Source organism: Oryzias latipes, chromosome 6 (genome assembly GCF_002234675.1).
Source record: "Oryzias latipes chromosome 6, ASM223467v1".
Taxonomy (NCBI): domain Eukaryota; kingdom Metazoa; phylum Chordata; class Actinopteri; order Beloniformes; family Adrianichthyidae; genus Oryzias; species Oryzias latipes.
In genome coordinates, this window is record NC_019864.2 from 7,161,648 (window position 1) to 7,186,708 (window position 25,061).

A 25,061-nucleotide genomic window follows, 5' to 3' on the forward strand; every position below is an offset into this window, starting at 1 on the left:
CTTAATAATAATTATAACAATAATAAAAAGCACGTTTAGAAGATCATCTCGCTCTATGATGCAGCTGGTTTGTTTACAACGGAACTCAATATTTCTTCTACGTTCGTTTCCGGTATTTTCTAGAGTTCTGCACATGTCAAAATGATTTGTCCCGGCCGAAAGTGTGGCGTATGTAAACGTTTGTAATAATCGGATAAAGTTTTTTTGGGCCCCTCTGAGTGGTGGAAGGGAGCATCACTGTGAAGCAACCCTCCCTCTTCTTCCTGTGACCCATCTGTTTCCACATTCTCACAATAGCTTGCAGACCCCTCACTCAACCTGATGTTAGAAGTGCAACAAAAGTATGTCCGTCCTTCCATCCATCCATCCATCCATCCACCCACCCACCCACTGATCTATCTATCCATCTATCCATCTATCCATCTATCTATCTATCTATCTATCTATCTATCTATCTATCTATCTATCTATCTGGCCATATATAGCTGTGTTGAAAATATGTGAAATCACAAGTTACTTTTTAAAGAAATGATTTAATCTGATCAAATATTTTAATGTAATTTGAGTTTAACTAACTAATTAACTAACTAACTAACTAACTAACTAACTAACTAACTAACTAACTAACTAACTAACTAACTAACTAACTAACTAATTAAAATGAGAAAACTAAAGGAGACAGGAAAAACTACAAGCCAAGAATTTAGATTTTTTTTTTCAACGTCTGTCGTCGTTTCCCGCCTCTGAACTCCTCTGAAGATCGCTCCTCATCCGACTTGAACAGCAGGCAGTGTTGTACTTGGATGTTCCTTCTTCTCCACGCCAAAAATGGGTTATCTGAAGCAACTCGACATCGAAAACTTTAAGTCTTGGCGTGGGAAGCATGTTATCGGTCCTTTTATGAAGTTTAGTTGCATTATTGGAACAAATGGCTCTGGTGGGTGAACTTTAGAAAAGCTAATTCGCTTTGTGAGTTTATTCCTGTTAGCTGCTAGCTTGTTTGAATCGATATTTTTCGCATGGTAAAAACAATTTTCTGCTACCACAAAAGCGTAAATATGAATATTAACGTGCAAAGGTTGGATATAATGTCCTTTTATTTTAAACATCACAGGAATCAGAGTGGTTATTAGAATTAGCCTAACTTGTATAGCTTAGTCTCCTAAACAGTTATGACGCAGTTATTATATTTTACGTTACCCTTTATAATTCAAAACACCCAACCCTCCACTAGGTAAGTCCAATGTGATGGATGCTTTGAGCTTCGCTATTGGAGAGCGGGCGGCTTCTCTGCGGGTGAAACACCTCAGGGACCTGATCCACGGAGCCAACGTCGGCCGCCCGATCTCTGACACCGCGCGGGTGGCAGTGCGGTACTGCGACGACCAGGAGCGAGAGACCGTCTTTTGTCGCATCATCACTGGTCAGTTTTATTCTTCAGCCTTTAAAAAAAATAAAATAAATCACTGTGGATTTATCTTTTTTCGGTTTTCAGGATTATTCGGTTGCTGTTAAGTGATAAACTGTCCATAACCTTACATAACAACAATATCTTGTTATTGAGAAGAATTTACCACCAGACTCAAAATGGAGAAAATTTGACTATTTCTATTTTTCTGTGTATGTAGTTTGTCCTGGAAATGCAAATTTCCCCTAAATATGTCCTTAAATTAGTAGTCCCAAAGCTTTATTAGGTCACATAAGACAATATTTTCAGAGATCTGCCAGTTTGATTTTGAAGTTAGCATCCGTCTGATACTTTTAACTTCCGGTTTCCTAAACCTTTGAGAGACAATTTTAAAACCATAATTTATGTAACTTGATAATGATAATAATTATAGTCTAAATTTAGTGTAGGACTCATTAGATGTGTTAAAAATATTCCCGGCTTAACCGGACACTAACTTCGTCTTCTTTTGTCTGTTAGGTTTCCTTTTCTCTGAAGTCAAAGACTCTTCTGCTGTCTCCTCATTCACTCCTTTCTTGTCAAAAGAAACCTTTCAAAGACTTTGTTATTGTTAATTTAGCTAGATTGCAAGAAGGTACCAAATTATGTTTATGGCAATTGTACTGAAGACACACGACTGAGGTGAATGTCATCACAAGTTGCAAGAGGGAGTCATAGATTGATGTAGAAGAGAAAATCCAGTTGTTTTACAAAATAAAACTTCCTTAAGAATCACAAAATAAATAAAACAGAGATTATTTCATAAATTATGTATTATTTTTGCCCTTGCGGGCCAATACCAAATGACCCAGGGACTGATACTGGTCCTCAACCCCGAGGCTGGGGACCACTGCTTAAAATGACGGTTAACCTTGTAACACCTCAAAATGTCCGCCTGGACTTTTTTTTTTTGCGAATTTAGACTTTAAAAAGGGTAAGAGAATGTCCTGTAAATGAATGCTTTTGCTCCTTTTTCCAGAAAAATATCTATCAGTATTTCACAATTTACTCCATGTGATCCCCATGTTTACTCCCTCTTTGGCCCTCCAGCATCTCATCCGCTCCAGCCCACAGGCTCTCACAGGACACAGGAAACTTAAAAGAAAAATAGTATTCAGCTTATCCTGAACAAACATAAATATATGCTAATATTATAAGATAACTTATAAGTCAAATATAAGGTACTTTACATTTGAAATTCCCTCATTCAGTAAGTATTTTAGATTAAAAACAAGCTAGCAAGGGCGTGATTCATCCAGAAAATCAACCCAGAAATGCAGCTCCTTAAACGTTACCTTTTCTCACCACAAGTGACTCCTTCCATTGCTGCTTCAGTCTCAAAATCTTCTCTAAACCTGCCTGGAAGTTTTATTGCTCACGAGCGTAGTCTTGCTGACATTTTTCTTCTTCTTCCGCTGTTGTAAACTCTCTTTGTTGCAGCTTCGCTCTCTACATCTCTCCACCGCTCTGTTTGTCTTCCCGGTAAACAAAGGAGCTGTTCACAGGTTTCTTCGGGAGATTACTGTAATGACACGATATTGACAATTATGTGCAAATTCTCAGCTTTCACAAACTGTTGGAATTTTTCCAATAGAGCAAATATAGAGCAAAAATAACAAAAAAACCAAACAGGTTTGATGAAGTTATTAAGGAAGCCAGGAATACATACATGACTCCAAGGCAGGTGCTACTATGTGGATATATGGAGAATATATGAATATATTCCTTTGCAGTCACGTGACCTAAGTTGTGATTGTTTATGTTTTTTTTCTAGGCGTCTCCACAGAGTGTCAGATCAATGGTGTCCGTGTTACTTTAGCCAAATACATCGAGGAGCTTGAAAAGCTTAGCATCATGACCAAAGTTCAGAACTGCATGGTGTTTCAGGTAAAATGCGCTTTTATCAATACATCCTCTGCACTGACTTTTACCTGACTCTCCTGGCATCCTTATCATTGTTTGGAAATGATAGCAAGAAGTCTTTGTCAGAAGGTTTTGAAATATCTTAGTGATCTTATGTTATTTTTATACCACAATAATGATACCATATTCTATTTAAAAGCTTCCTTTCAGACACTCAATGGGCTAGCTCGCTATGCTAGCCAGCTGCCCCGTGGACAACTGAGCTGTCCACGGGGCAGCGGAGCGTCCAGGACGCACTAGCCAGCTGCCCGGTGGACAGCACTGAGTGCACTAAAGCCAATGTGGGCAAACACAGGTGGGGCCACCATGGAAACTGCAGACAAACCCATCTGGGGGCCACATTTTCTGCCCACTTTTAAACCATATGGGGCCCACTTGGCCTTCGCCTGCTGGGATGTAACCAAGTGGTAAAAGGTAGACGATAAAGTGCATTGGCTCAGGACAGAACCCAGGGCTTAAGCCTAATGCAGGTTACTGTAAGTGAATGAGAAGTGACAGATTTTAATGTTTAGAAATCAGTGAGGCCACAAAAGGACTTAGTAATGCAAGTAAATTACTCCAACCTGTTTGAGAGGATTGCACTTGAAAAATGATCAAAAATGCACTTTGGTTTCTTTGTGGGAGGATCCCTAAACTAAAATCAGGCATTACAATTGATTTCAAGGTTGGGTAGCTTCAGAAAAGGACCAGAGTGAACTACCCCTAAAGAAGTCATTTATTCCCTGTGCTCCTCACCAGGGCACGGTGGAGTTGATTGCTTTGAAGGATCCAAAGGAGAGGACCAAAATGTTGGAAAGCATCAGTCAGTCTAGAGAATATGCTGCAGAGTACAATGCAAAGAAGGCAGCTCTTCTGAAGGCCAAAGAGGACACACAGTTTCACTTCAACAAGAAGAAATCTGCCACCGTGGAGAAGAAACAGGTTTCACAAGAAAAACTAGAGGTGAGGTACCATATGATCACCAACAATTTAGTTCCTCCTTATCCTGGTAATTCACCAGAGACACTAGGTATGCAGTGCTTCTCTTTCACCACAATTCGGTTCAAACTCTGATTTTTGAGTCAGGGTTTTGACTAAAAATTCAGAAAAATCCTTTTTTAATTTGCAGATCTGCCAGGCGTTGGTGCTAATGTTTACTGGAAGTGTCTATGGTTTAGATACTCCCACACTCATGGGCAGGCAGAGCGGCTGCAATTTGTTCCAAATACTGTTTATTGGACAATTTATGCTGTGAATGAAAGACCTACTCTAAAAATGTTTTGATCTATTGTCAAAGTGTTCTCAGTGTTCTTTTAATTACGATTATGCCATCCAAATCATAAAACCTGTGTCGTTCTCTAGGACTTAGACTCTGCAGAGCGGCAGGAGTTCATTAAAAATTCACCTCTGAGTTGTGGCGGGGAGGAAGGCTGTGCTTATTTCCCATCAACCCTTTGTTTACGCGCTCTCCCGCTAGCTTACAGCCTTTTACACCCCCAACTTGACATTACTGGTGCAGCAAATGGCGAGCAATAGAGAAGCTATCCAGTTGTACACAGTAGATCCAGATTTCAGATCAGACAAGGAAAACAAAGACGTACATGGATCTATTTTTATGTATTGTAAGTGGATACATCAGAATGGAGCGGGGCACAGAGACTTCCCCCCCTCTTATTGCAGTGTTTTTTCATCTTCTCCTGATTCACAACAATTTTGAAAAAAGAAATGCTGCTTTAATCCTTATTTTCTTTATATTTGTCGTCCAGCATGAGAAAAATCCAATAAGAACATGTGAAGAACACCAGCAACACAATTTTTATTACAGTGGGTCTTAAAAAGGAACAATTCCCTCACTTTACAAAGCAAACCTTTAGGTTGGGACCTTGGACATTAACTGTGAGGAAAATATAAGTTCAGTGGTTCTATTCGACTGTCAAGTTTGGTTTAGGAACCAAAATTCAAAAGATTGGGCTTTGTCACAAAGTATTAATCTTTTATTTACTAAATGAAAAATATTATGAAACAAAAGGTGGAAACAGAAAGCATACAAAGCAGATAATAGGAAAAACAAGAATCAAAAAAAGGATAGAAAACCACAATCCACCCAACAGACAACAACACACACCTGTTTAACACCCCCTTGAGTTAGACAGACTCTGCTGACCTTTTCCCCCTCAACTTTACAGGCTCAGAAATACCAGGAGTTGTTGGACGAGCTTCATGAAAACCGCTTACAGCTGAGCCTCGCTGAGCTTTACTATAATGAGAAGGCTATCAATACCATCAGTGATACACTGAGCGAACGGCAGAACGCTGTAGCAGTTAAGAAGAGTGAACTGGCCAACTTGGAGCAGATGGTAAAACTTCACAAGAAAGAGCACGGTCACCTCACTAGAGAGCAGCAGCACACTGAGAAAGAGATCAGGTAGGGTTTGTTCAGCGTATTTAAATTCACAGCCGTAAACAACACATAGCAGACAGGTTGTGATGATCCAGGATGACCCGATCTATCCATCTGTTGCTCAGGGATCAGGAACATGCACTGTCCCAGTCTCGGTCTCAGTACGTCAAAGCCAAAGTGAACACATCTCATCACATGAAGAAGATTGAGGAGGGCCGCTGTGCCGTGAAGAAAAAGAGAAAGTGCTTGACTCACAAACAGCAGCAGCTGAAAGAAGATCAACTTGAAATCACTGAGCTTGAAAAGGCCTGGAAGAGCTATGAGAAGCAGGTTCAGCAAGAAGGAGCTTCAAAGAGGAGAGACATTGAGCTGAATGAAGATCAGGTGATGCAACATTCCAGTTAATGGAGGTTAGAAACGAGCTCTTGTTCAATTACAATTCAGCACTTCCCATTTTACAGGTGGAGCGATACGACGAGCTGAAGAAGTTGGTCCGTAAGCAGGGGGCTGTCTTCAGCCAGCAGGCAGAGAAGCTGCAGTGGGAGCTGAAAGCAAACAGTGAAAAAATAGCTTTTGATCAGCGCAGGAAGAAGGAAATGGAGGTACAGTTCTGCATAGTTGTGCTTTATACCACAAAATACAGACATAAAGCTAAAATATGTTGAACAACGTTCTGCAGATTGCAATCAGAAACAGCCTGACTCACCTGGAAGACATGACAAGCAGATCAGAGAAACTCAAAGAGTACATCAAGAGCTGCACGTACGTTTTGTTGCAAAGTGGTTCACATCTATGTGAACACATGGAACTCATTAGTGTTTGATGCATCAGATCATCCCTTGAAGATTGCTGCCAGAAGGAAGAGAAGCTCAGTGCAGAACTTCAGTGGGCGGCTCAGCGGAGCGTGGAGGTGAACCACGAGCTGACTCAGGTGATGGAGGAGCTGGGCAACGCTCGTCTGGACAGCCACGAGAGCAGACGTCAGCTCCAGCGCAGAGAGCTGCTTGAAAAACTTTGTCGACTTTTTCCAGAAAATGTGGTAAGATTGACAAAAACTGCACACACCGTTCTAAAGGTTTATGACAACACAGCATCAATCCATCTTCTAAACCTGCTTACATCCATTACTATGCAGGATTGCTGGTACCAATAAAATGCAACCAACAGGAAAAAATATTAAAATGACGATTTATCGTATTTCGGGCAGATACTCGCTGCAGTGTTTTTCAGGTAAATACCCTAGGGCGGTTCAGTTAATTAACTCACCTGCTCAGCGTCCTATTTAAGCCAGGTGCGCGGTTGTTCATTCTTTCTTACCTTCAGCGCTCATTCTTCGCCCCACCCTCCTCCCCGGCTTCCACCTGTGGGCTCCGTAAAGGGGGGTTTTGTTACCCGAAAGTTTTATGGAATTTTATGGAAGTTTTATGGAATTGAACGGAGCCTTATGCCAAACGAAAATATGTGAATGCCAACTCAAAGAATGTGGAAAAATGTCAAATAAATATTTCTTACTGCAAGAGTTGTCTGACTGAAATACATTTAGTGTAAGTTTTATTTGAACATACATTCAAATAAACATTTTACAAAGTTAATGTAACAAAACCCTTTTAAAGAACTCAAAAATAATACAAGGAAATACAAAAAAAACCTTTTCTTTTAAATTTCAGGCTAAAAGGAACATAATAAAGGAGGAAAAACAAATCTCCTTAACTTTATTACAGGATGTCTGAAAATCCTTAAAAAGTCTTAACAGATCTAATATTTAATTTAACTAAAAAAAAGCTTTATAGTGTCATAAATTCGCATCGACATGATGTGTCCTCTTGTCGATAAAAAACGCATTTCCAGGATGTGTTGAGTCAGAAGAACGTTAACTGGTTGTAAATCGTTTAACCTCAGCTAACTCCTTCTTGCTAGCTCAGTTAGCTAATTAGCTTGTGCTCATTGGAAATTGAGAAAGGTCAAATGAATGACAGGTGAGTTAAACTGTTTATTTGAAATCTTTATGAAAGACATCTAAGCTTGGCACAATGGAGATCAAAGATCAGATAAAGATACTTTATTGATCCCAGCTTGGGAAATGTGGTTGTTACGGCTACCGTGTACAGGCTCCATAACAAACAAACTATGAGAGACAAAATCAGGGACGCAATCAGTCAGATAACAGCTTTCAGAAAGACAAACATCAAATAACTTTGATGTTTGACTTTAAAGTCTGATGGAGGTGCGGTTGGTGCGACATCGAAGCTGCCTTAGCCTCTTGGAAAAGATGCTCCTCTGTCCGTCAAGTAAAGGATGGAGAGGATGCTCAGGATTATCTATGATGGATATGAGCTTATTCAAAGTTCTCCTCTCCATCGCAGCTTCTAAGGTGTCCATTTTAAACCCACCTTTCTAAGTGATCAAATTGCGTGTGTAGAGCAAGAAATGGCAGATTCTGGCTGTTCAAATATCTGTGTAAACACGATCTTAACCCATAAGAACCCCTGGTGACATCAGTGTAACACAATAACCGCAGAAATGTGTTCTGTGGACCGCTTGGTCTGTGGGTTAACCCACCTAATATCATTTTTAAAGAAAAATGGGTTAAATTAGATTTCAAGTGTTCTTAAAAGGGTCCCAAAAAATCCTTAAATGTAACTTATGTCCCATTTCCAGTCCCATAAATGTCTTGTGCAAACCATTTTAATACAATTCAGGTTTTCTGTTGGTAAAAGTAGTAATAAAGGTTCTGCAGTGAACTATAGTGAACAAAAGAGCAAATCAGTACAGTGTTAGCATGGAAATAAAAGCCATACATGTGCTCTGGTATCAGAGCTTTATCTTCACAGAAAGTGATGTTCACATCTTCATTGAGTGGTTATGTACCCCTAATGTAAGCTCAGGCAAAGCTACTGTGTGCTGCTGTCAGCGCTTGAGCATAAGGAGGAGAACGCTCTCATTTTGCAACAGCACTGCGCACTATTGATGTGCACGCAAGCACTGAGTTTTTACATCACCCTGGGGTTATTATGAATCAGCCAGAGAAAAGAAAGATCCCAACTGTATTGTTTTTTGCAACGGCAGTATGAAAGGGAAATATGTAACGCATGCAGCTCAGGGTTGAAGAAAGGCGGCTCAGGAGTTGGACTGCTTTTTAATGGCTGCTGATTTAGGAGCTAGTTTGTCTTTGTGTACTAGTTCTGTGCACCTCTACCAGCCTCCTTTGGTTTGTTTATGGAGAATCAAAGTGAACTTCAAGGATTGCTGACCCAGTTTTGGTGTTTTTCAGTACAGTGCATCAAAACCTTTCATGAAAAGCTCTGTCTTATTTCAGTATGGCCGGTTATCAGACTTGTGCAGCCCAATCCACAAGAAGTACCAGCTGGCTGTCACCAAGGTGTTTGGGAGCAACATGAACGCCATCGTGGTGTCGTCTGAGAAAACGGCTCGCGACTGCATTTCTTTCATGAAGGCAGAACGAGCTGAGCCTGAGACCTTCCTGCCCATCGACTACTTGGTGGTTAGTTGAAAGTGTCGTGCTACTTCCTATAAGGATTTTCCACACATGCGGGCTGAGTGCACAGCCCATCATGGCCTCTGTGTGTAGGTGAGCCCTCTGAATGAGCGACTTAGAGAGATTCCTGGTGCCAAGATGGTGGTGGATGTTGTGCAGTTTAACATGTCCACCAACGCTGCACAGCTGAAGAAAGTGGTGCAGTATGTTTGTGGAAATGCTTTGGTGTGTGAAAGCATCAAGGATGCCAGGAGTCTGGCCTTTGACCAGGAGCAGCGCGTCAAGGTAAATTCAGGAACAGAAAGGAAATGAAAAGAAGGTGTCATGAAATCATGGTCGTCATGTGACCAGGCTGTAGTGGTAGTAAGTGCTTGTGTCTCTGCAGACAGTGAGTCTGGATGGAACTCTGTTTAAAACGTCAGGCGTGATCTCAGGAGGTTCCAGTTACCTACGAACCAAAGCTCGCTGCTGGGAAGAAAAGGACGTCAAGCTACTGAAGGAACGCAAAGAGCATCTCACCAGTGAATTACGCGTGAGCCACACCTCTGCTTTGTAAACTTTCAGAAACTCTTTGAGATTTTTTTTTTTTAAAGGGACTTTATTTTTTTCTGAAACTCTCAAAAATACAGCAAAAACGTATCTTGCTTTCTTGGGCAGGATCTGATGAGAAAGAAAAGGAAGGAGTCGGAGCTGAAGCAGATCAGTGCGCAGGCTCAGGGCGCTCGGACTCGCCTCAAATACTCCAAAGCCGATCTTGAACATCTGGAGAAGAAAGCCATTCCTAAATGTCAGGCGGTATGTGTGGATGATGATCACGTGCTCCATGAAAACATGAAGTGAGGCGTCAGACATCGCTGTGTCTCATATTTATGCTTCTCTTTCTTATTGATTTCAGGAAATCTCTCGATTAGAGAGTGAACTGGCAAACCTGATCTATGAGTTTGAGATGCAGAAGGAGAGTCTCGAGGCAAAGAATGAAGAGATGATGAAGATTAGAAAGCAGATTGACCAGGTAACCTTTTTTGGCCAGTGTCCCTGTTCGTATAAAGTCTGTGTCCTTTCCTTTGGTTTGGTTTCTTCATGTCAACTATACGTCCGGTACATGACAACTATTCTGACACATCAGAATAGTTTACTGACTTACTTTCCTTTTTCTTTCACAACACTTGTATTTAAGAAAAACATTATGTTTTGAAAATCTGTTAAAGCGCCTATACCCTGCAAAATCAACTTATCTCAGATATCGAGTTATCCTACTTCTGAGTTGGAAAAGAGTTCACGAAAATAATTCATATTTCATAAAAAAGTTGTTCTTAATTGTGCCAAAGGCAATATGCGATCATATATTTGGAAATAGTTTACATTGAAAGGCTTAAGAAAAGCATGATATAGGCCTTTTATATTTGCAGCATGAAGGTGAAAACATCCTGTGATGATGCATAAAAACTGTGCTCAAAAAACCATTGTAGTTCTAAAGAGGAGGATCAGATTCCATTACTGTACAACTGGTAATCTTGTAAATGTACCAGCACCGACTGTTTTTTCTGCTGTTATTTAAGTGGCTGCATGTTTTCCACCTTCAGGTGGAGGACTTGGTGTTTTCTGACTTCTGTGCTGAGATCGGAGTGGACTCCATCAGGGAGTATGAACAGGAGCATCTGAAGCAGCAAGCAGAGCTGGACAAGAAACGGTACAGCTGTCACAACAAGGTTTTTGTTTTTTACCTGTGCCACACCTGTGGGAATTCTATTGAGAGCACTGCATCACCATGAGGCTTTTTTTCACTTGCTTTAGGATGGAGTTTGAAAGTCAGTGTGGTCGCCTTAAAACAAGACTGGAATATGAAGAAGAGCATCTGGAACAGGAGAGACAGAAGCTTCACAAGCTAGAGGAGAACATCAGTGAGGATGAGAAAATAGTTTCTGAGCGGAAACAAGTAAGTGTCTGGTTTACATATTAGCATGAAGCTGTTGTCTGCTGCCAACTTGCCTCTGGACTTTGTAGGATAGTTGAAAAAAACAACATTTTATGTGAGAGATGTACACCTTAGCATATTTTGCTAAATACATTTGTCCTAAAAGTCTGAATTACCCTCCAGAGCGACTTGTTGTTTTAAAAAATACGGTACCGTTATGGTGGGGGTTGAGGGAGTACCCAGAGGCAGAAAGGAGGAGGCAGGAGGTTTAACAGGAGCTTTAATTACTTAAACAAAAACTAAAAACCAAAAACCATTGCTTAAGCATGCAAGACGAACTCGAAACACTTGAAATACACAGAAACTGGGTAGACCTAAGACTATGGAGCAGCACAGGAGGAATGGAAAGACGGGACTCAAATACATGCAGACAAACGAGACACAGTTTGAAACACTCAGGACAGATGGAGGCCAAAAGCAAAGCTCGAAACAACAACACAGGAAACCTTTCAAAGTAAAACAGGAAACTGTACTCAAAACATGACAGAAACCAAAGAGGACCAGAACACAAAAGCAAGAAGACTAAAACCGGGACAGGTACCTTCTGTAAGCTCTATACATAGTCACTGTTTTGTGAGATTAACTCATTTTGGCTCCAGTTAAACCCTCCCAGAATGCATCAGTTTGTGTTTGCGTCTAGGATGAAATCAAACTGTTGGAGTTGGTGGAGCAGCGACTGGAAAAACTGTCAGAGCTGAAAAACAAGCTGGTGTCTAAAAAAGCCCAGGTGGATGCCGTCAAAGCAGAGCTGGACCAGAAAACCAAGACCCTTCAGGAGATCCACAAGTAAAACTCCTTGTTGTTTGACTTCATCAGACGTGTTCCTGTGTTGTATTGACTGTTCGGTCTGCAGTCATGTGTTCTATGCAGCACTAGAAAACGGAGAAAGAAATCTCCTCTGGGTTCTGTTCTGGTTGTTTAAAAAAACGTCATCAGCAAAAAAAAAAAAAAATGTGAATGAAAAATCTTGAGGATCCTTTTTGTAACACAATAACCCACAGAATGCTTTCATTGAGAGGCTTCATCCACTCCACTGCTACAGGAGATCCTGCCTTTCCTCAGCTGTAACCATCAATAGTGACTGATAAATGTTTAAAAGTAGGAATAGGATTAATACAGTAATATTGATTACCATTTAAATATAAAGTACAAATTGTTATGGACTAATATGCATGTCCTGTTGAGCGGTTGTTATTTGTACTTCTTGACCCAGATTTAAATGCATTTCAAGTCTCCCAAAAAGACAAAAGCAGATAAACGCAGAGAAAGAAAACAGATGATGTCACGTGTTGTTGACTTTGAAAAGAAAAACAGATACTTTTAGCCAACGTTGCTTTCTTGTAGATGCTCGTTGAAGCTTCAGCGTGAAGTGATGTCTGCAGAGTCCGCTCTGGAGCAGAAGCGCCTGGCTAGACACAACTTGCTGCTGGGCTGCAAAATAAAAGGTCTGCCCATCATTTTGCTGTCAGGGAACCTTGATGAAATCAGCGAGGTCCAGGTGAGGCATGGCTGTGCATCCCAATATTTAGCCATCTGCTTAATTATTGAAGCATGTTGAGGATCAATGTAACTTCACATTTTCCTTGAAAATCCACTCAATGATTGTCTTTTTTGCAGCTGGAAACAGATTCAGAAAGCACTGCAGCCACTTTGAACATCTATGAGAGAGAGGCGCAGCTCCTCATCGACTACTCTGACCTGCAGTCACAGCTTAGAGTGAGCCAGCAAACTCGTCTTCATCTCATCTCTGTCCTACCAATGCACCAACAATAAAAATGTGTATTGACAGAGTATCCAGGCGGAAGAAGAGATGGAGGCTGCACTGGAGAAGCTGAGAGAATCCGTCTCAAACACAGAAGGAGTCCTACACAACACCACAGCACCCAACCTGAAGGCCCTGGAGAAAATGAGGGAGGTGAAGGACAAGTGGCAGGAAGTGACAGATGGTAATTTTGGAGTTATGTTCTTCTGCAGCTGTAACACAAAAATGTTCGGAAGTGCATCTTAATTTGGGCTTTTGCCATGGCAATTTGTCGACCTACAATTTTTTCTGTGAGTGCACACAGATCTACAGACTCAAACTCAAGATAGAACCGTAAGGTAAACCAGACTGAACTTTGACCAATCAGGGACTCGGATTTAGTTCTGATGTGTTGGTGGGATCTCTTTTAGATACACAGAACTGCCAACTGCTTGAAAATTGATAGAGGAGAAAATCCCGGTTTGTCACCAGCTGGAGTTATCTGACATCAATTCTAAATAAAGCTATGAAAGAAAAAGCCTGGAGCAAGATTCACAAGATTAGCATCACTTTGACATTTCTCACCTCTGCCAACTGTAGATGGCGGACATGCGCCAGCAAACAGTGGCAAAACAAGAAGAAGCCCCTCCCTGCTTGTCCAGGGTGGGGCTCTCTCTGACCCACCCGTTTCCAATGTTCGCTCTGAATTTTTCACAGTCTGAATAGGCTTTGTGCTCAGAGCAGAACAACTGGACTTAACGCCACTGCAGTCGGGTATTATGGGATGTAAACAGAGTAGGAAGGAAGCACCATAAGCCGCAAACGTAGAGGAACTCATTGAAATGTGGCTATATGAATGCAGACTCATTTTAATGTGACACACATTGCTTCCCACACTGTTTTCCCGACAATCTATATGTTATACACACTTATCAGCGCAGTGCCGAGCGGAGACGATAGCTAACAAAGTACTTCTTAGCTATCGTCTCCTCAGTAACCGCCTTAATATTCTGAGAAGATGTGTGTACCAAAGAGCACAGGTGAAGGCTCGCGTGCAGCTAGAGAACGGTCCGCTGCAGAGGGATCAACACACACCCCCAACACACATGTGCGCACCTTCCTCCTACATGCAGAGCTAACCCACACAGTCACAGTCAATCCACAACACCTATATGGGCTTTATATATAGTTAGTTCATTAGTTAGGTAGTAGTTAGTTGTTACTCTAATAAAGAATACTACGTTGTAATTGTATTTATTTCTGATGCGGCCGCCGGGGGATTTTTTTTTGGGGGGGGGGGGGGGCTGCGGTTAACCGCGACACCGCGCCCCCTGGTGGTTCATCACCGCGGTGATGAAGAATCCGACACCGTCACAGCTCTAACTGTACATATTGGTCAGGGAATTATAGCGTTTAAATAAGTGAACTATCCCGACAAAAATTGCAAACTGTAGGACTTCCGTTAGTCTTTCTCTCACTGCTTTGCCCGCCCTCATAATTCCTGACCAATGTTTGAAGAGATCTTTATTCACGTGGTTTTGTTCACAAGCCTTGGTTCAAACAGAAATGGGACACACCAGTGTTGTTTGTTTGCTGTGTTTGTCCTTGTGTTTTGTTATGGAGGCTCTCCTCTCACTCACAGCCTTTGATCTCAGCACCAAAGCAGCCAGGAAGTGCAGTCTGGAGTTTGAGCAGGTTAAAGCACAGCGCTTCCACCGCTTCAGTCGCTGTTTGGAGCACGTTTCTGTCGTCATCGACCAAATCTATAAAAGAATCTGCAAGAACAGCAGTGCGCAGGTGAGACAACAACTTGTAAACAATTTTGTATGTCCCAGTACTTTTTCTTTTCTTTAATTTACCCATCTGGAATATTTCTTCTGAGTTAAAAAATGCATTTCTGAGTTTTTATTTATTCACATTTTGTAAATCAGGAGCAGAGGAAACACTGCTTGCCGGGCCATGAGCTCTCTGCGCCGCTCCATTCTGATGCATCCATGTAGACAAATAGATCCATGAACGTCTTTGTTTTCCTCGTCTGAGCTGGAATCTGGATCTAAACAGCTGGATAGCTCCTGTGTTGCTCTGCATTTTTGTTGCACCGCTAATGTTAGTGTGGGGCTGTGAGGGGCTGTAAGCTAGTGGTAGAGCCATAAAGAAAGCTCTCAGTTATGGGGGGCGGGTTTCTCCACAGCAACTGTCCCACCCACAACCGAGAGGTAAATTTCTAATGAACTCCTGCCGCTCTGCAGAAACTATGTCCTAGAAAATGGCACGTCCCCCCCCCCCCCCCCCCCCCCCCCCCCCCCAGAAAAAATTGTATAATCATAATTAAAAGACCACTGGGAACACTTTTAGAATAGTTTAGAAGATGATTGGAGTGGGACTTTAATGTTGAATAATAAATTTATGAAGTTTCAGAATTCATGCAGCGTTTTCAGGACAAGGGTTTGATTCCTTTTGGCTCTGACAATTTCTGGGCAAAGCTGCTCTGAAAGAGGCTCCACTTGAGAAAGGCTTTCAGTGAAACTGCACAAGTTCAAATCAAACTTTATTTATTCGACCCTTTTCATGCATAGGCAGTGCAAAAAAAGTCTAATCTCTAAAGAAAGTCAGACCAACACACCCAGACACACACAGCAAAGTGGATCAGGTCAAATGTAGTGATGGATGAGCCCTTTGATTCTTTCTCGGGAGCCGCTTCTCTCCATTCGATTCCCGAGAAAGAATCGGCTCTTTCGACTCTTCAGTCTCGACTTGTTACAAAGGAATTTTTGGGGGCCTTTATTTTACCATACCTTTCCAAAAAACAATAGTTTGTGTGTAAAAAATGCTTGAATGTGTAGTGTATTCATGAGAAGCTTTAGAATTCCCTAATTTTTGCATTGATTCCATTTCAAACCATTCTTTTGTTTAATATTTGAATCAAATTTTGGCATGCTATTTTTCTTGTTAAGATTACTTTTTAGCACTCAAATGTTTTAAAGACTTAAACAACAGGGGCAGATGAAAGGTTTTCATTTATCTGTTCCTCTTAATTTATAAAATGTAATCGTTTTTTTATTGTCTTGATGTAAATAAATGAAATAAGTTCTGACAAATAAATAACAAAACTTTTTTCTTTAACAAATTAACCAGGCTTCCTGTCCCGCATTAACCCAAGGAGGGAAAAATAACAAGAATAAAATTAGAACATCATCTGAAATGTAATGTATTTAATGTGTTTATTGTGAATATGAATTACTTAGACCAGTGTTTAAGTGGGAGATGGCCAAGTGTGCCGTGGGAAATTGCCCTCATTAACTGATCTAAAAACATTTTCCATCTCCAGGAAATCAGCTCTTCATCCAAACAGGCCCTGATAAAACACTGAGTAGTTAAGAATATAAAAGATCTTAAAATTACTTTTTCTTTGTGTTTATTTGATTCTATTAAAGACATTTTGATAAGAATGACGGTACCACGATTTAGCTGCAGCTATAACTGTGTAAGGAAAAGTCCCGCCCCTTTAACTGTCTCCGCCAATCATTCTTGAAGGCTTAATCACATGTCATCAGTCTGACCAATCAGAAGTGCTTAAAGTCTTCACTTCCTTGTTCTGATTCTGCTGATAAAGTCTCTCAGTTCTAACAGAAATACCAGCTAAAGCTCGTCTTTAGCGGTGTAGCTTTCCACAGAGTCCGGTGTCAGACTGTGGAACAAGTGAACAAAACAATGAAGCTCAGAGACGCGAGTCTTTCTGCCCTTTTTCGGTAGTTTCACACTACATCTCCCATGATGCATTGGCTTAAAGGGACAGTCTCAGCGCACAATGAGTTGTCCTTGTGAAACGTCTTGAAACCACAACAAACAAACAGTTTCTAAATTTATTAATTTAACTTTCATTTCATCTTTTAGAAAAAACAGCCACAACTTCCTGCTTTTTCTGCCACAATTATCACAAAAATGCACGTGAGATTGCGGGCGTGTGGGGGGGGGGCTGTCGATCAATCCAGACCATGAATTTCTGCTTTTTTTTTTTTTGGATGCTGGTGTGCCGCGGGATTTTTGTCAAGGTTAAAGTGTGCCTTGGCTCAAAAAAGGTTGAAAAACACTGACTTAGACAACAGAAGGATGCTCTGTCCCAATGTTTGTATATTTGTTGGTGTAAGTGTCATTAAAAGAGGAATATTGATGATATATGAAGAATTACCAGTTAAAAGCTGAAGGATAAATGGTGAAATGTTCCGTTTTATAATCATAGATCTGACTTCAGAGGAGTCAGTGCCTCACCAGCCGTAAACCTCACTGCACGTCACTGAGTAGTTGTGTGTGTCAGAGAGAGGCAGAGAATTAGATAGTGAGAGAGTGTGTGTATGTGTGTGTGTGTGTGTGGAGGGGGTATCTGACCTCCAGGGTTAACTCTGTTTATTCTGGCTAAGCTGCATTTGAGGGTGGACACTTTCCTTGAAATAAACACATTTGTGTTGTCCGGTACTGTTGTACTGTAAGAAGAGGGGGTCGATCCCCGCTCCCCCCAGTCATTTCCAGTGCAGCTCCACTGGTGTGTGAATGTGTGTGAATTTCCCGGTGACGGTCAGAGGCGTGAACTGGCAGCCACGCCCCTGTCCGTCTGCCCCAGGACAGCTGTGGCTACATCAGTGGTTACCATCACCAAGTATGAACGAGGAGTGAATGAATAATGGACACACTGTAAACGCTACTCTGTCTTCATTCAGGCCATTCTGACTGCAGAGTGTGCAGATGAGCCATATTTAGGCGGCATCAACTACAACTGTGTGGCACCGGGTAAACGCTTCATGTCCATGGACAATCTGTCCGGTGGGGAAAAGGCCATCGCAGCTCTCGCCTTTCTGTTTGCGGTACAAAGGTAACATTGCATTCCCAATAAAATCCTGCAGGAAGTGAGATTACAGAAAAGCATGATGAAGAATAAAGATAAACGTGTGTGAAGTAAGTTGTTTAAGTAAGGGTTAATGGCCGACGAAGTGTGCGGTTATTACTTTTTAACGCACGCTGTGGAAGCCTGAACCGTCCGACACAAAGTGTGTTAAAAAGTAATAACCGCACACCTGGAAGGCCATTAACCCGCTTATACCATGGTCACTTACAAAAGCAATACATATTAACCAGGTTTTAGTCCTTAATTCTTGTTTTTTTTTCCGATTTGGATCGCTTTTCTCGCAAAAAGCGGACTATATGTTATGTGATGTGGCGCATCCACCGCTGCAGTCAAGATTCGGCGATATATATATATGTGCTGATCGTCCTGATGGGTTGAATAAAGCATCAGTTCAGAGAGAAAGTTCTCCTCTTACCGCTTGTTTTTGTCCAGATGATGAGGCTAAAGGTTGTTTTAAAGAAGCCGGCGCAGTGATACAAAACATTTAAGCTAGCTGACCGAACTTCTTTTTTCACCGTGCGGTTATCAGGTTTTAATGCACACCCAGCAGCCAATCAGAATCGAGTATTCTCCCGGACCATGGTATAAAACATGACATTGGGTGTTAATAAGAGAGTTCATCATAGGAGTTCAACACTACATAGTGAAAGACTGCTGTCCCTGTAACAGTTGGTGTTTGTGTTTCTTTCAGCTTCTGCCCGGCACCTTTCCTTGTTCTAGACGAGGTGGATGCGGCTCTTGACAACTCCAACATCGGAAAGGTAAGGCCTCAGTCACAGCTGCCTCTACAGGTGGATACGGGCCGTCTGCGGACGGAAAATGGCAAACCTGTACGGGGCACAGAGGTGGTCTGCACAACATTTAGACGTCGTAGACCACTTGGTGAGCCTGGAAGGTGGAAACATCCGTGCACATTTTTCTACGGGCATATGCTGCGTGCGTCAGGTCGTAGTGACCATTTAAGACGCAAATACAAGTAAGGGAGAGGTGGGTGAGGCGGCATGTCGTACAGGTTTTTTTTTAATTTTTCAAACCCTGTGTACTGTGTAAGGCAGGGGTGGGCAAAATACGGCCTGCGGGCTGGATCCAGGTGTCATCCTCGACAGCACTCTCTCCTTTACTGCCCACATAAATAGCATCACCCGGACGGCCTATTTCCTCCTCCGAAACATCCGCCGTCTCCGCCCCTCTCTCAGTCCTCACTCCTCAGCCATTCTAGTCCACAGTCTCATCACCTCTCGTCTGGACTACTGCAACTCCCTTCTATCTAGACTTCCTTACAAAACTATTTACAAACTACAACTGCTTCAAAACTCTGCTGCCCGGATCATAACACAAACCCCCTCAACTATGCACATCACACCCGTCCTACAGAAGCTTCTCTGGCTACCAGTGCCTCGCCGATTTAACTATAAAATCCTTATTCTTACCTTCAAAGCCCCCCATAACCTCGCTCCCCCATATCTGTCTGACCTTATCTCTGTTGCCATTCCCACCCGCTCCCTTAGGTCTGCCTCCTCACTCCAGCTTGTTACACCCACCGCTCGGCTCGTCACCATGGGGGGGCAGAGCATTCAGCCGCTCTGCCCCCCAGCTCTGGAACTCACGTCCCTCAGGTCTGCAGAACATGAACTCACTCCCGCAGTTTGCTAAAAATCTGAAAACCCATCTCTTCAGACAAGCATACCCACCCTAATTAATTTAATTATTCCATTTTTTGTTTGTTTTTAACTAAAGTGTCTTTCTTTTAATTGTATTCTTTTGTTTTCTATCTGTAAGGCGACCTTGGGTGTCTAGAAATGCGCCATATAAATAAAATTTATTATTATAAACGTCTGTAATCATTCTCCGTGGATTTCACCGATCACGGTTATTTTTAGAACATAACTCCTGCAATAAACGAGGAACTCTGTTCTGGTGAAAGGGTAACACAGATATATGCTCAGCTGCTCAAACTGTGAGACGCGTGACGAGCTCAAAGTCTCTGTGGAATTATGACGGCAGAGGATCCATTATTTATTGTTTTTTTATGTATCAGAGAGAGTGTTATTTGGTCATTGTTGTTTCATAAATAGTGATATTTATTTTATTAAAAGATCATGAATGAATGAAACTTTATTCATACAGCACTTTACAACTCATTGAAGGTTCCAAAGGGCTTCACAATAAAAAAGAGATCCAAAATGGGAATAAAAGTTTTAAACTGAAAACTCTAGAATATTCTGTTTTAGGATATAATTTTCAATCCAAATGTTTTCATCTACATTCCATGTTATATCATTCTCACTCCACGCATCTGCTCCTGGTCCGGCCCTTCTATTGTATTTTAGAACCCAGTGTGGCCCGCCAGGTAAAATAATTGCCCACCCCTGGTGTCAGGGGTCCGTTAGTGCTGTTCAAGTCATAAGTGAGTGTAACTTACATTATCCACACCAATGCTTCACAGTCCACTTACCACTCGCACGGCAATGGTACGTTCCATTTTATTGACATCCCAGGACCCTTGTGCTATCTTAGATGACCCCCCCTTACATTGACGTGTTCACCCTACCATGACAAAGGTGGATAAAGGTGGAAAGATTTCATGGAATCCATGGACACCAGTGAAGATCACAAATCATTGAAGAAAAAAGGTTCAGAGCACTGTCTAGTGGGTCTAGATGACCCAACTCCCAATGTTAACGTGCCTAGGATAGCACAAGGGTTAAGGTGGCTGAACAAGCGTCAAGGGAACTACAAGACACTCAATAAGCCTCCACGGACTCAGACAACCCAGCAAACCCACAGCATCCGTGACAGTCAGTCCACAATGAGGGTGCTCAGGACTTAATGCCTTAACCAGTTATACCAGTGTTTAATGGCCTATACCATGCAAAAACAACGTTTTGGAGCTTTAGGGTAAATTACAATGTTCATTCCTCACTATGGAAAACTCCAAAGTGGTATTTTTCGAACCGCTTTGGATACCTCTGCTGACATTAGGGTGGAATGTGCTGTCCAGTGTCAGAAAGAACAGAAAGACGTTGTTTCCTGGCCTTTTGTCTTTAAACAATAAAAGCAATTTTCAAATATTTTTTGCACATTTTCATTAAAACATTATTACTTTTTCCCCTCAAGTGATTTCAGACATGACGTTTTTTTAACCATTGTGAAATAACTTGATTAGCAAATGCATTCCAACAAAGAGTTCCCATTTTCCACTGTCATGTAAATCCTGCACGACTGAACATGTCCAGACTTTTATTGTGAAGGTGTGATTCCACAGGTGACCAGCTTCATCAGAGAGCAGTCCAGACAGAGCATGCAGGTCATCGCCATCTCCCACAAGCAGGAGTTTTTCTCCCGGTCCGATGGCCTGCTGGGAGTTTATTCAGATGTGAGAAACTTTTAGAACCGGTCGGTTACCCGTTAAGTTAAAAAAAGAAAGCTTGATCAGATGTAAAAAATCAATTTCTTCTTCACAGGTTGATGAATGCATGTTCAGCCGCATTCTGACGTTGGACCTTCGTCCTTACCCCCTTGTTGAAGAAGAGGATGGCAAACAAACAGATGATAGAGGCCAAGACAGCCTGAAAGAGACTGCATGAGGCCACTGTTGCTCGTAGCTGTTCGACACATCGTTCACACTGTTTTTATATGTTTTGAGGTTATTCGGGCTGAACAGTGCTGTTAAATACTCAAACTGAAGGCTGTTTTTAGGTGTTGATTTGGTTCCTGATGGACGTTTTCCTGCAATATGCACTTGTTTCAATTTGTAGTGTTTTAAATTACTCTCAGATCCATAAAGTTTTATTTTGGAAATTCAGCTTAAAAGTTACTGCTCGTTCAAGAGGCTATGTATTATACATTCTGTATAGTTTATAATGCATGTCATAGAACAGATAAAAAATAAAAAGGAAGTTTTCTATTCTAAATGGGCGTTTCAGTGTTGATGCAGTAAGACACCCGCAGCACTAGGAGGCAGTGTAGGCACGTTAGTACAAAGAAACCTAATGCGGAAGTGCATTTACCGAATCGAAATAGGTTCTTCCGCTTTTATCTACATCTGGACTAGTCTACTACTTGATTTTTACAATGAGATTAGATGAAATGCTACACATGAAGCGTTCTCCCTGGTACGAGCGGCTCCACAGCTGAACAGTTTAAACTCAGGCGTGTTCGGTTTAGCTGACTCGTTGGGTAACTACTATGCTACAAACTGGAGATGCTTTAAAATATTAATAATACTCTGAGCATGCATTGATCTGTGGTGATCAGCTGCTGTTTGGACTTTAAAGCTGGTTGTTCTTTGAGTATTGGCGTCAGCATCATGGGAGCCGAGCAGAGCGCAGATTCGGAGCACAAACATCTCGATTACAGCTCATCGGGTAAGAGAGAGAGACTCCCCTAAAACTAACCCAGAGTTTGTTTGATTGTGTTCATCGATAGGCTGACTGACTAAAGTGATATTTATGTGTTACTGCTGCAGCAGCAGCCCCGTCCCCTGCTAAGCAGAAGGCAAAGATGGATGACATTGTAGTCGTTGCTCAGGGGACTCAATCCATGAGAAACATCCACAACGACCCTGACGTCATCAAGCTGCAGGAGATCCCCACGTTTCAGCCTCTATTGAAAGGTAATTTTACAAGAGACTCAGTCATTTAGACTTCCAGTGGTTCCTGGCCTGTAGATTATTTATGCTCTGCTGTTTCTGTAACTTTCCAGTTTAACTTCAATGCTTTTTATAGTTTTTGTATAAACCTGACACTTTTTAGATGTAAGAATTCAGTTGATGTATTTTCCTTTCCTTTTCATCTGCATTACTCACTAAATTAGGATTATAGGGGAAAAGTCACACAGTGTTTGTTTCACCTCACAGATTTTAGGGATGGGGAGGCAGTGGCATGGGGGGGCAGCAGCCTCATTTTGTCCACATAATGGTCTCACTGTGTTCAGTGTGTCTGACTTATTGGAGCCAAAACCAAAAAAATCCAAAAGAAAAACCTTTCGGTGTGGCATCCATTTTAACATTGTGTGGGGATAAAAAGCTGATTTTGTCAGTAAGTCATTCAAAGTTCATCATTCAAACAGCCATGAACACATGACTTTGTTCATCTGACGAGCAGCACCACCTGGACGTAGCGCCCTCGGGTCGGTAATGTAACCAACTTTTGAATGAAAGACGAGCGTTGTAGGTGATTTTACTGACACGTAGACACGGCCATGAATGTTTGCAGTGGACACAAGACCATGTGACCTGGACAAAGCAGCAGTGGTCTACCGTCCTGTTCACTGATGAGTGTCCTTGTGCAGAAACGATGATTGTCAGTGTTGATGGAGAAGGCGAGGTGAGCGAAACGCAGAGGTCAACCTTTGGTGAACCCTGGAGTCAGAGCAAAACTGATTGGGTTCTCGTTGATGGCCCAGTTACTGAACGTTCTGATCTCAGAGAAATCGTTGATCCCATCATCATTCCACCAGCACACCCCCAACTTTCTATTCACGGATGACAATGCTCCACCGCATGGGGCCAGAATTGTCACAGCTGGACTTCAGGAAGTGGGACTGCCAAATATGGTTTGGCCAACAATGACCTCTGACCTGAACCTCATAGAACCTCTACTTCAGCTGCAACCAGCTGAAGTAGAGACTGGATGATCAGACCCCCAAGTGACCTGGCAGAACTGCTTGTAGCACTTGTAGAGGGTGGAACGCCTCAGAACCACATCATGAAGCTAGTGAGGAGCAGGAGACGTCACTGTCAAGCTGTCATTGCAGAAAATGGTGGAAACACCCGCCATTGACATGGTCATTTGGTTTGTCATTTGGAGCTATTTTTTATTATTGTCTTATTTTTTGGGGTCATACATACTTAAATTCTGTTTCTTCTCATTCATTATTAGTAATATCAAATGGAACTTTGATTCATTTTGTTCAAATTCAAACCAAGTAGGAAAAGCATCCATGTAAAAAACTATATCCCTGACTTATTGTGAGTAGTTTGGTTTATTTCTGTGTAATGTGTTGCTCATCTCACTGCTCAGCACTTCCAACTGAAAGGAGTGTGATTACTCCCAGATCTTCAGCGTCCCTCAGCCTTTCATTCATTTTCACCTCTGCAGGAGTGCTGAGCGGCCAGACGTCTCCTAGCAGCCTGAGTCTGGAGAGGCTGGACGCCGCTCAGGTCCTCCAGCTCTGCATCCGCTACCAAGACCACCTTCACCAGTGTGCCGAGGCCGTGGCTTTTGACCAGAACGCCCTGGTCAAAAGGATCAAGGAGGTCAGGCTTTTCCAACTTTCTAATCTCAGCTGCAACGACCACTGTCTACGTACGTCTGCGATGTAAAGAAGAACTCAGAAAGGCCATTTGGAGCTTAATGTTGTTAATATATGGCCTCCATCATTAGCAAAATGCTACAAGAACAAGTTAAAATCCCCCCAAACTGGATTTTCCTTGGTGTGGGTCCTTAAAAACACATTTTTCTGTTTGTGTCACTAAAAGCCCCCTCCTTTTCATGTTTCTTTTAAGATGGACCTGTCAGTGGAAACTCTGTTCAGCATCATGCAGGAGCGGCAGAAACGCTACGCCAAGTACGCGGAGCAGATCCAGAAGGTGAACGAGATGTCCATGATCCTGCGGCGCATCCAGATGGGCATCGACCAGACCGTCCCGCTGATGGAGCGCCTCAACAACATGCTGCCCGAGAGCGAGCGCCTGGAGCCCTTCAGCATGAGAGCCGACGGCGAGGCCGCCACCAAGTAGCCTGACGGGGGCGCCATGGAGTCCTCTGCGCTGGACGATGGGGGACGGAAAAAACTCGCCAGGCTGTTAAAAATGGCACTGAAGCTGAATGGACGTCCTGTTTGGATCATGCATCCCCTGGGACGTGACGTCTCTACTAATAAACTGTTCGTACACACAGAGTTTAAGCAAAAGACGACAGCGTTTCAACATTTCTGTTGTTTTCAGTAATGTTCTGCATGCAAAATCACCACAACATGAACTGCTCTGACTGGAACAGAGAACTCCGACCGCAGGAAGTCGCCTTTTATCACAATGTGGACGCCGCCGTGTTGGAGCCAGATGACGTCAGTAAGCAGGGACTGCTCCAAATCGCTCAGAGCCAGAATTTCTATGGCTCACCAAACAGGAGTGAGCTTTTTGGAAGGCCACACCCCTGCCACCATTATTGAGGCACCTGATTGGTCAGTTTATAACT

General features: G+C 42.3%; 2 protein-coding genes across 5 annotated transcripts; both read left to right on the forward strand.

Annotated features, from left to right (window-relative positions):
* Window positions 1-731: 731 nt before the first annotated feature.
* Window positions 732-21,776, forward strand: smc1b (meiosis-specific cohesin subunit SMC1 beta). 2 transcript variants are annotated; one of them, NM_001104854.1, is given in 51 exon segments: window positions 829-937; window positions 1,235-1,423; window positions 3,222-3,334; window positions 4,109-4,117; window positions 4,120-4,164; window positions 4,167-4,174; window positions 4,177-4,181; window position 4,184; window positions 4,187-4,214; window positions 4,217-4,312; window positions 5,536-5,582; window positions 5,584-5,640; window positions 5,642-5,690; window positions 5,692-5,774; window positions 5,876-5,892; window positions 5,894-5,914; window positions 5,917-6,134; window positions 6,212-6,352; window positions 6,430-6,512; window positions 6,582-6,761; window positions 6,763-6,767; window positions 6,770-6,789; window positions 9,067-9,252; window positions 9,340-9,531; window positions 9,632-9,778; window positions 9,904-10,041; window positions 10,142-10,163; window positions 11,981-11,990; window positions 11,993-12,007; window positions 12,566-12,691; window positions 12,693-12,719; window positions 12,839-12,841; window positions 12,844-12,860; window positions 12,863-12,912; window positions 12,915-12,937; window positions 13,011-13,022; window positions 13,024-13,046; window positions 13,048-13,080; window positions 13,082-13,113; window positions 13,115-13,133; window positions 13,135-13,138; window positions 13,140-13,154; window positions 13,156-13,167; window positions 14,605-14,632; window positions 14,634-14,759; window positions 17,678-17,732; window positions 17,735-17,751; window positions 17,753-17,829; window positions 18,554-18,623; window positions 21,128-21,238; window positions 21,327-21,776. In NM_001104854.1, coding segments are annotated over 51 exon segments (3,237 nt in total). In that variant the 3' UTR covers window positions 21,450-21,776.
* Window positions 21,777-21,856: 80 nt separating this feature from the next.
* On the forward strand, window positions 21,857-24,765 carry borcs5 (BLOC-1 related complex subunit 5). Of its 3 annotated transcripts, none has more exons than XM_004069384.4 (4): window positions 21,857-22,229; window positions 22,331-22,477; window positions 23,964-24,121; window positions 24,371-24,765. In XM_004069384.4, exons 1-4 carry the CDS (start codon window positions 22,172-22,174, stop codon window positions 24,602-24,604), a joined length of 597 nt encoding a protein of 198 aa, XP_004069432.1. In that variant the 5' UTR covers window positions 21,857-22,171; the 3' UTR covers window positions 24,605-24,765. The 3 variants fall into 3 exon arrangements, with proteins under 3 accessions (XP_004069432.1, XP_011474071.1, XP_023811348.1); XM_011475769.3 differs by having other exon boundaries at window positions 22,334-22,477; XM_023955580.1 differs by having other exon boundaries at window positions 22,337-22,477.
* Window positions 24,766-25,061: the final 296 nt, after the last annotated feature.